Source organism: Triticum dicoccoides, chromosome 1B (assembly GCF_002162155.2).
Source record: "Triticum dicoccoides isolate Atlit2015 ecotype Zavitan chromosome 1B, WEW_v2.0, whole genome shotgun sequence".
Taxonomy (NCBI): domain Eukaryota; kingdom Viridiplantae; phylum Streptophyta; class Magnoliopsida; order Poales; family Poaceae; genus Triticum; species Triticum dicoccoides.
Window position 1 is genome coordinate 361,720,136 of NC_041381.1, and position 10,573 is coordinate 361,730,708.

At 43.2% G+C, this 10,573-nt stretch overlaps 1 protein-coding gene across 1 annotated transcript; it reads left to right on the forward strand.

Annotated features, from left to right (window-relative positions):
- The first annotated feature begins 5,850 nt into the window (after positions 1–5,850).
- On the forward strand, positions 5,851–8,198 carry LOC119335547 (membrane steroid-binding protein 2-like). Its single transcript, XM_037607668.1, has 3 exons — positions 5,851–6,076; positions 6,177–6,462; positions 7,612–8,198. Exons 1-3 carry the CDS (start codon positions 5,917–5,919, stop codon positions 7,898–7,900), a joined length of 735 nt encoding a protein of 244 aa, XP_037463565.1. The 5' UTR covers positions 5,851–5,916; the 3' UTR covers positions 7,901–8,198.
- The last annotated feature ends 2,375 nt before the right edge of the window (positions 8,199–10,573 follow it).

The window sequence follows — 10,573 nt, forward strand, 5'->3', positions numbered from 1 at the left end:
CGCTCACTATTCATCCAGAGGCAACATCGATCGGCTTCAGTTACCAGCAGTAGCGAAGGAATCGCTCGATCGCTCGAGTTCAGTAACGCGTAGCCTACAATGCAATCGCTCGGGTTCATTTAGGCGACGCCTCGCTCAGGTTCAGTTAGAGCCCAACGCCTAGCACACACACGCGTACGTGTACGAGAGAAACGTGCATCGCTCGTCCCCCGACCACTCACCGTAACCAGGAACTCTCCGAAATTTTCCTCGCCCTCGCTTCTACCATGGTTTTTTCCGTCATGGACGGCCCAAAGAATGTCATGCAGCTGCGTCTCTGGCCCGCCCAAGACGAAAATCCCATTTTCTGTCATGATTTTTGTCATAGAAGTAGGAGCCCACCACATCTATGATGATACCGGGTTTTGTCACAATTATCATCATAGAAGTGTCATAAGTATGACAGAAAAAAAATCGTTCATCCCAAAATGTCACGGATGTGTCTTTTTTTTGTAGTGATGTGAGTGGCGAGTGAAGCGGTGGGTGGGTGGGCTTAAAGAGCAGAGAAGGAAACCGAAAAGACATGCGCCATTTAGCCACTAGCAACTACTAAATAGTTAGTTTAGTATCTGCCCTTGATCAAAGCACTAGTACTTACCACACTGGCATTGCCCCCAACGTTCAATACCACAGGTCCTAGGTTCGAGACCCAGGCCACCCCTTTTTTGTTTTTATTTTTTTTATTTTTTATTTTATGCAGTTAAGTATAAAAACCAGTGAAGAGATAAGTACAAAACCATTCTAACAGTTTTCATTTTGAATTCAGTGATTTGCTGACTTCATCTCATTGTGAAGAGATAATCACACATGGTTTACAAGTGCAACAACACTGAATCACCTCATTAAAGTTTTTGCCAAAAATTTACAAGTGCAACAACACTGAATCATCTCAGCTCTAACAATTTGAAAGTGTCTCATTGTAGTTTTTGCCAAAAAATTACAAGTGCAACATCACTGAATCATCTAAACTCATCAAACATGTTCACTCTCTTCAGCTTCTTGGGCACATGTCCACTTGGCCATGGTTACTTCCTCTGCTCAGCTCTTATTCTCTTGGCCTCTTCTTGTTGTTTCTTCCTTGCTTCCTGATCTTATTTTCTCTTTAGTGCTGCCATAGTTCTCTTTGCTTCTTGATCTTCTTTTCTCTTCAGTGCCGCCTCTGCTTTAGCTGCCATTGCTTCAAGGGCTCTAGCCTCCTTCTCTTCTTGCAATGCAGCTTTTCTTCCTGCTGCAGCTTCCAGCCTTGCTGCAAATTCCACAACTTTCTTCTCTTGTGCTCTTCTTCTTCTTCTTCTTCTTCTTCTTCTTCTTCCTGACTTCTCTGCTTTCCTCCTTGCAATTTCTTGCCCTTTTGCTTCTGTCTCCTCTGCTTTCTTATCGGCCATCTCATTCATGGCCTCAAGTGATGCATCTCTCCTGGCTGCCATCTGTCTTTTCTTCTCTCTTTTCATCTTCAGCAACTTCATGGTCTAGTTGCCTTCATTTGTAGCTGTTGTTGTCTGTGCTAAAGTGTGAGAACTTGCTGCCAGTGAGATGAATGATGAATCTGGCAAAATGCTTTCAGTATCTTCTCTAGGAACAGGTCTGGATTGTTGCATTCTATCTAGCATTGTAAATCCAAAGTGCTGCACATGTGCAAAACATTCATCACATGTTAGTATCAGTACAACAAAAAAGGAATGGGCCTGAAAAATACAACTAAGAAAAGGAAGGGACAAAAGTAGAGAATTTGCCTGAAAAACAACTCGTGTATCTGCTCCATCATCTTGTGTGATAATGACCTCCTCATGTGTATCCTCATCAACATTGACCTCCTCATGTGTAACTTGGCCATCAACATGGACCTCATCCTGTGTAACTTGACCATCATCTTGTGTGCCATGAACCTCCTCCTGTGTACCTTGGCCATCAACTTGTTGTGGCAGAACAAGTTCATCACCTAACACATCATCAGGAATGGCCCTTGGACCCCTTCTTGTTGTTCTCTCTGCTAGATTTGGCAAAATGTCAGCCTTTCTTTGATTACATCCTTTGATGTTGTGGCCTGATTCATGACAGTATGAACATGTTATTATGATTCCATGTTTACTCATCACCTTGGTTCCATATTTCTTTTAAATCTCATAAGGCTGCTTTCTCCTACTCTTGTTTGAAGGCCTCCCTACTTTTTTTCATAGCCAGGTGGCTTGATTTCACAACCATTCATATTTTTCCACTCACTCCTATCTCTGCAAGGCTTGATAATGGGTTTGTATGCTAGCTTGAATGCTTCTATACTGTAACAGGAGTGCACCAAACTCTCAGGATCAATTCTCTCATGCCTGCAGCATGCAATTGCATGGTGACATGGAACTCTACTAAGATCCCACCTTTTGCATGTACAACTTACTTCCTTCATGTCAACAATATATGTCATGTTCCTGTTGTCAACCTGAAAGATGCCATCACCAGCCCCTGAAACCATGCATGTAGCTGATAGCTCTATATTCTTCTCAATTCTTTTCTTAATTTTTGGGCATATTGAGCCAGGCCAGGTCTCTGCCTCCTTTCTTTTGTTGTAGAATCTGACCATGAGTTGTGTTTTGATCTTGTCAATCATTGATCTGAGATGCATCTCCCTAGCCTCAATAATATATTTGTTGAAAACCTCATAGTTGTTATTCAGAAGATATCACACTTAACCAATTCTCTTTGGAAGCCCCTAACCCAAGTGTTGGGTGGTAGCTGCTCAAGCCATTTGTATGCTTCTAGGCTGATGGCCTTCATTTCCTCCACGCTTTCAGCCCATAGTTCTGGTGTTGTGCTCCTTGCACACTTCCACAACTGGTTCTTAAGAACATCTCCTTTGTGTGTTTGCTAAAAATTCTGCCATATATGCCTAACACAGTGTCTGTGCTCTGCATCAGGAAAGTGCTGCCTCACTCCCTTGATCAGTCCCTTTTGTTTGTATGACATTATAGTCCATGGATCTGTGTTTACAATTCTCAAGTCACTCTTCAGATTTGATAGAAACCATTTCCATGTGTCAGTGTTCTCTACCTCAACAACTGCAAAAGCTAGAGGGTAAATGCAATCATTAGGATCCATGCCAACAGCACACAGCATAACACCTCCATACTTTGTCTTCAGGTGGCATCCATCCAAACAAATGACAGGCCTACAAGCTTGTATGAAACCCCTTTTGCAGGCATCCAGGGAGAAATAACAACTTCCAAGTATGCCATCACTAACACCCACATAGAAATAACTGCCTGGGTTTGATCTTCTGAATTCTTGTGCATAATCCCACATGCTGTTGTACTGCTCCAGCTCATCTCCTTCAATGACTTTCTTCACTAGCCTCTTAGCCCTTCTGAGCTTGCTCCTTGTTGTTGTCATGTTCCAATCTTTCTGAACCACCCTTGCAAAAAAATTCATATTCATGTTTTCATCTTCTCTGAAAGAATCAACATATTTTCCAGCCATAAAAGGAGCAGTGAATGACTTAACACACCATTTCTTTATGCATGTATGCTTTGGGTTGTATTTTTTTATCATGAAGCAGTTGATTCTCCCATCAAATGATGCATACAAGGTCCAAGGGCACCCATCTTCACAAATGGCATTGAGTCTTTTCCTATCATTTCTGGGGCTCTCCTGACAACTGTACTCCTTGATAGTTTTCCTCAGGAACTCAACAGATCCAAAGGTCTGGCCAACACGAAATTGTGGTTTAGTGAGGTCTTCCTCTCTAAAATTTTGAAATTCAGCTTCACCTTATCTTCATCAGAAGAAGGCAGACACATATCCACATCTTCAGTAGGATCATCATGTTCTTCTTTCAATGCTACACCTTTACCTTTCTCACAATCAACATTTCTGGCAAATAATTCATCATCATCTTCAAGATCAATGTCTGAATCAACAAGTTGAGGATTGTATTCTTCATCTGAACCATGGATTACTAAATCACCAACCGCATCTGTTGCATCCATGTTCAAAAACCTACAGGATCTTCTGGCCCTAAACCCAAACTGAGATGAAAGGTAAGTAGTTCCTGGCTGGGGTGGACTTGGTATGAAATCATCATCTTCTGACTCTGCTCCACTTTCTGACTCTGCTTCATCTAGGTCATGCTCTTGATCATGCTCATGCTCTTGATCATGCTGAGGCAGCTCATGTTCCACTTGAGGCAGCTCAGCCTGCTCCTGTTCCACTAGAGTGAGCTCAGCCTGCTCCTCTTGCTGCTGTTGTGGCTGCTCCTTTTGCTGCTGGTGTGCATTCTCCTTCTTGGGTCTAATGCCACTGAACCTGGCAACTGGAGGATCCTCATCATCAGAGTGAACAGGAACAGGAGAAATAAATGATCTCATGCTCTCATCATGATCAAGGAAAATCCGTTGGAAGTGGTTGCCATTCAGAGTCCAATCCTTCATGTTTTCTGTCATAGTGTTGTCCCATAACTTAATATCTCTTAATCCATTCTTGTAGACTATCAACCCAGGAACACACCAATAAGCCCTGATCCTGCCCTCAAACTCATATCCAATTTCCTCCACTAGGCTGGCAACAACATTATATGTCCAATTATCTATGTCATAGTAATCATACCAAATGGAGTGACCTTTGTGATAATCCCTATGCTTGCCAGCACAAAGAAAATAGCCAACATGTATGACCTCAACAGAGAAGTGGTTGCTTAAGGGTCCTGCAAAACAATCAAAGTGAAAAAAGTTTAGACATTTCAGACAAAGGCAAGTACAGAGAGGTTCAGACAGTACAGAATTCAGAATTTTCAGTAACAAAAGCAGAGATTCCTGGCCTCCAATTAACAAATGTATGATCTTACAGGTCATAAAGCAACCATTTTTGGTAAATCAAAGCTAATGTAATTGCAAATTAAAAGCAGGTCACACCAAATGAACTCTGACACTGAAATCAACCTTTACTGCTTAAACCCTAGGCCCCTGGACCCATGACAAATTGGGGGAGAAAGAACCCTAACCACTCCAGGTCTCTACAACAACTGCGAACCCCCCATACTAACACAGGACGCAACACTATTTTTGGCCTGCCACTAAGTTCATCAAGAACAGCTAAAACCCTACCATCCACACCCAATCCGCCGGAAAGTACAAGAAAAGACCAAACCCTAGCTCGTACGCACAATTGATCCCACCAGGAACTGTTTACCGGAGCTAAATTCTACAGATCAAGCACCGGAGCTACTGGCGACGGCGACGTACCATACAGGGGCGGCAAGGCATCATCACGACGACGCGTAGGAGCAAGAGGAATGTCGCGCAGGCCCCTCCCGAACGGTGCGGACGGCGGCGGCTCGACGTCCGACGACGTGCTCATCGAGCCGTCTTCAACGCCGACGAGCTCGAGGACCTCCGCAGTGACGACGAGCAGAGAGGGTGCGGGAGGAGAGGAAGACAGCGAGCGGGTGCGGGAGGAGAGGGAGACAGCGAGCTGGTGCGGTCCGACTAGGTGGCTGGGATTTATGGTGATGCCTTTTTGCAAAAAAAAACTCGGATGGACTACTATTGACCCTAGGCTCGACCAGGTGGCTGTTAAAGCCGAGCTGGCGGGCGCTGACTCAGCCAAGTCAGCGAATACGTAGACGAAATCGTACATACGGACCAAAGTGAACCCCTAGCGCAAGTATTTGGACCGTAATTCAGGTATTTTGAAGTAGTGGTGCTAAAGTGTCACCCGACTCAAGTTACGTGACCTTGAGTGAATTTTTCTCTTAATAATATCATCCATCCCAAGTCTTTTCCACGCATCCCTGGCTTTGACCAGCTGACTGTACAGAGAGTAGTTCAAGGTCAAGGAGTGGTGCCTGTACTGTGTCAGTAGGCAGTACCTTTCGTCGGATCGTAACTCGTAAGCATGGCAGCATGCTCAGCCCTCTCTGCGGCGACCCTTCCCTCGGCCGCGCCGCCGGTCAGCAGACGGCGAGCGACAGCGTCGCCGGGGCTTCCCGGCAAGCGCGTCTCCGGCGCTGTGCGGTGTAGCGCTGCTCCAGGCGGACTCGGGATCTCGGGGAAGAGTGAGTTATCTGTTTTCGAGTTTTAGCGAGGATCCGATCCTCGTTTCAGACTTCCTTCGTAGCCTGATGTGTTTTTTCCCCTCCGATTGGCGGGTGGCAGTGGCCGAGCTGTGGCAGGCAGCGAGGAGTGCGCCTCCGGGGACCGTTCTCGCCGCCGTGGCTGCCGCGGCGGTGGTCTACAAGGTGGCGTCTGGCCTCCTCACCCCGCCGCCTCCGCCGCCGCGACGACGGCAGGAGGTGGCTGATGAGGCGCTGCCACCAGCTCCGGAGCCAGTGCAAGTGGGGGAGATCACGGCGGATGAGCTGCGGCAGTACGACGGGTCTGACCCCGAGAAGCCTCTTCTCATGGCCATCAAGGGGCAGATCTACGACGTCTCCCAGAGCAGGTCGATTTCCTTAGCCCCGTCTCATATACACCTCCAATTCGGCTCTGTTCCTTTGAATTCAGACTATCAGCTGTGACCACCAAATCAATTACTCCTTCAGAACTCGGTTGTAATCACTGATCAGTGGTATCACTTGTTACTAGTACAAACGAAGTTCTCTAGAAAATACTCTCTGAAGTGAAAACATTCTTCTTGGTCTCGAAGAGCTGATAGCCTATACCTGGAAGCAAATGAATTGTTCTTCTATGCTAGGTCTAGTAGTATTCCAAATTCAAAGGCAGTATTTTTGAAGAGTCACAGGCAGTTGTGCAATAAGAGAATTAATAAACAGATTGACCTGAGTTGATATTTTATTCTGGACTATGGGAACTGCAGTGACTTTCTTTGGCAAGCCTAAGTGTCTAGCAAAGAAAGGTGTAAATGATTTCGGTGTTAGTAGCTATTAGACCAGTTGTTCATGAGATATTTGACTGACATTCAGATATGCATATAAAATGTATATGCTGCAAATAGACTACTGGAGCTTCTCAATTCTGATGCCTAGCATAGAGCATTTCTGCTGTTGGTATGTTTGGAGCCGACGTGGGTTCAATTGTTCAAAGCTAATCTACATGGTGTATTTAGAGGTTGTATGTTCAAGTTCACTTATTCATTACTGTTTCATATATATATTATTATCTTTATACGTACCTGTAAAATACAATCACAAGTTAACAAATTTTAATAGTACTATCATTTGAGTTGATGGCTTGAGGCTCGTGAGAACTATGATAAACTGATACTATCAAACAGGGAATCTCACACCTAATTACCTGGACTATATTTTTGCAGTGCATCAGCAAGGTTAGAACTTCGTTATATATAGTGTATAAACCTTGCTGAGTTGTTCTTTATGGACTGTAACTTTTGGAAACTCCCTCCAATTCAAATCGCATGAAAACATCATTTGTTTTTCTCTTCTGGTGTACAGTAAGATGACGCATATCCTTCTCCAAGACATTAGTCTTAATTCTCTTGATCCAAAGTTTTCAACTCAACCTTTTGCCATCAAAGATGAAATTGCTAATTTGCTATATGTACTACCACATAGCGTTGTACATTGATCTTCATCACTTTTGGCTGTTGCTGATTTGATTTGTTGCTTTGCAGAATGTTCTATGGGCCTGGTGGACCATATGCATTGTTTGCTGGTAAAGATGCCAGTAGGGCATTGGCAAAGATGTCCTTTGAGCCACAAGATCTGACAGGTGATGTATCTGGCCTTGGTCCATTTGAGCTTAGTGCCCTGCAGGACTGGGAGTACAAGTTCACCAGCAAGTATGTGAAAGTAGGAAGCATCAAAGGAACAGGACCCGTAGAAGAAGGTAATGTTAGCACTACCTCTGAAATACAGGAGGAAGCTGCTGCGGTGAAACTGAATGGAGAGAAAGCACCATGAGGCACTACTGTACATAATTGACCCTGAATTTCGACGAGATATACTGTATAGCTTTGGATCCAAAGAGAGTCAGAAACTGGATGCCTCCTAGCTGCTACAGTGCTGTTACCTAGTACATGCTATCTGGAGTGTAATTCACAGATATACTGTATAGCTTTGTCTGACTAGAAGCTGAAGTGTAATGTTAAGTATCGAATGACTGAATTAGAGGATTAGAAGAGTATGATGCCTCCTTGTTGCACTCCACAAGATAATGCTGTTGATTTTCCTTTGTCAAGTAGTACATGCTTCCATGTTATTAGTTGGATCCCTTCATAGTCAATGCTCAATCAAAACAAGTATATATATCCCACTTGGTTTATACCTCATGGTGGGCAAAATCAATGTCATTTATATTGAACAAAAGTCACAGAAAATTCTAAGTACATTAGCTGTTCACCTAACCTAACTGACATGAAAAGAAAAACAGTGAAATGATAACGTACATGTCAAGTGCCGAATTTCAGTTAGACAACGCGTGGCCAACTAACCTAAAGGAACTTTTTGTTAATCCCAGCCTCATAGCTTATGTCACGAACGAGTTCATGTACTAGTCAACTGCGTTTAGCGCACTTGTTCCGTTGCATAGGAAGTTGATGCCAGCTTGTCTTTTGCCTTTTCTCATGGCCTTCTTTGCTGAGATGAGGCATGACAAAACTGACACACAAGAGCAAAACTGACACACAAGAGCATATTCTTTTTGGGGTTCAGTTTATGATACCTCCAAGCGATAATCCTTTTGTTCTTGAGAGAACATGAAGACAAACTATAAATTGCCAGTTTGGGATGCATGGATTGTAGCGGGATTTTGCATGATTTAACATGAAGGCAGTAAATTTGGAGAAACGTTGAGGCTTTTTTGTTTGAAGTGGTAAATGACAAGCTAACACCAACGCTGTACTATGGAAAAGATGTCTGAACCAGTGGAAGCCAAAGGACAGTAGTAGAATTTAAGCATGAGCAGCAGTACCGGTAGAAGATAAGCCTCGCCCATTGGAAAATGCTTCTTGACGAGGAAGGATCTCTTGACTTTTTTGTGTGTGGTGCGTGATCTCTTGACTTATCTTTTTTTCCAAACCGTCTCTACTTTCACAAATTAAGCTTGGTCTAACACCACCCTAACACTCTACCTTAAACGCACAGGAAACACAGCTATTTCCGCATAAAGAAGACGTCAAAGTCAAATGTGTGGAAGGACTGAAGTACATTTTTCTTCATATTTTTCTGAGGTTCTGACGGCAGCGCAAGAAATTTCACATTAAGTTCGTCACTTTGAACATGTCAATGCAAATGTTTGAGATTTTTCAGCACGCATGGCAACCATGGAGAAAACATCATAAAATTCAAAAGGTTCAAATTTTAAGAAACATCAAGACAAGTGAAAAAAAACATGATTCTAAAAGTAGTAGGAGATACCATAAAATTCTAAAAAAATAGAGGAAGATTGCAAATGCCTTTTAGTAACACAACATTGAAGGAAAACTAGAAATAGGAAAACATTACTATTATTATTTATTTTTGAATATTCAAACGAACAAAAAAAGTATCCCGAAAATTATGATGCAAAAGCAATACCGAACTACTTTATTCAATGAACCGGAAAGAGCATTGCCTTTCCTTCTAGACCAAAAAGAGATGATATGTAGCATGATGCGTTTTTTCAAAACCCTATAAACGATCCAAAACCCAACAAAAAAATAGCCAATACCCTCACTCGGTTGGGCATGGCCACAAGCCATGTCCCTTTGCTTGTTCCAATCGAAGGCCAACGTCGCCACCTCAAAATGCGTGAGACGATATTACTAAAGATGCATCGGTTTCACTCGTTTCAAAGATTCCAAATCATGTAGAGCACCCTACCACTCTGATGGCAATAATATCTCTTTCGAGGTTGTAGAAATCATCAAATCCTACCACCCCAAGATTCCCATGGAGGGGACATAGAAGGGATATGCACATGGTTAACCATAATAGTGTGCCTCTGGTCATGTGCACAATGGTTCCAGGCTCCCCTAGGCAAAGTTAGAATCTGAGATCATGCAGGCGACCACAGATGGAAAGCATATCAATAGTCAGGATTTAACCATAGAGCACTATAACTAAGAAAATAGCTTGTATAGGGATTAACATGCCCAGATAAAACCTTCGACGGGGAGAACTGTTGGAAATATGCCCTAGAGGCAATAATAAAATGGTTATTATTATATTTCCTTGTTCAAGATAATTGTCTATTGTTCATGCTATAATTGTATTAACTGGAAACCGTAATACATGTGTGAATACATAGACCACAACATGTCCCTAGTGAGCCTCTAGTTGACTAGCTCGTTGATCAATAGATGGTTATGGTTTCCTGACCATGGACATTGGATGTCATTGATAACGGGATCACATCATTAGGAGAATGATGTGATGGACAAGACCCAATCCTAAGCATAACACAAGATCGTGTAGTTCGTTTGCTAAAAGCTTTTCTAATGTTGTGACGCCCCCGATTCAATCGTACACTAATCATGCACGCAAATGTGTACGATCAAGATCAGGGACTCACGGGAAGATATCACAACACAACTCTAAAACATAAATAAGTCATACAAGCATCATAATACAAGCCAGGGGCCTCGAGGGCTCGAA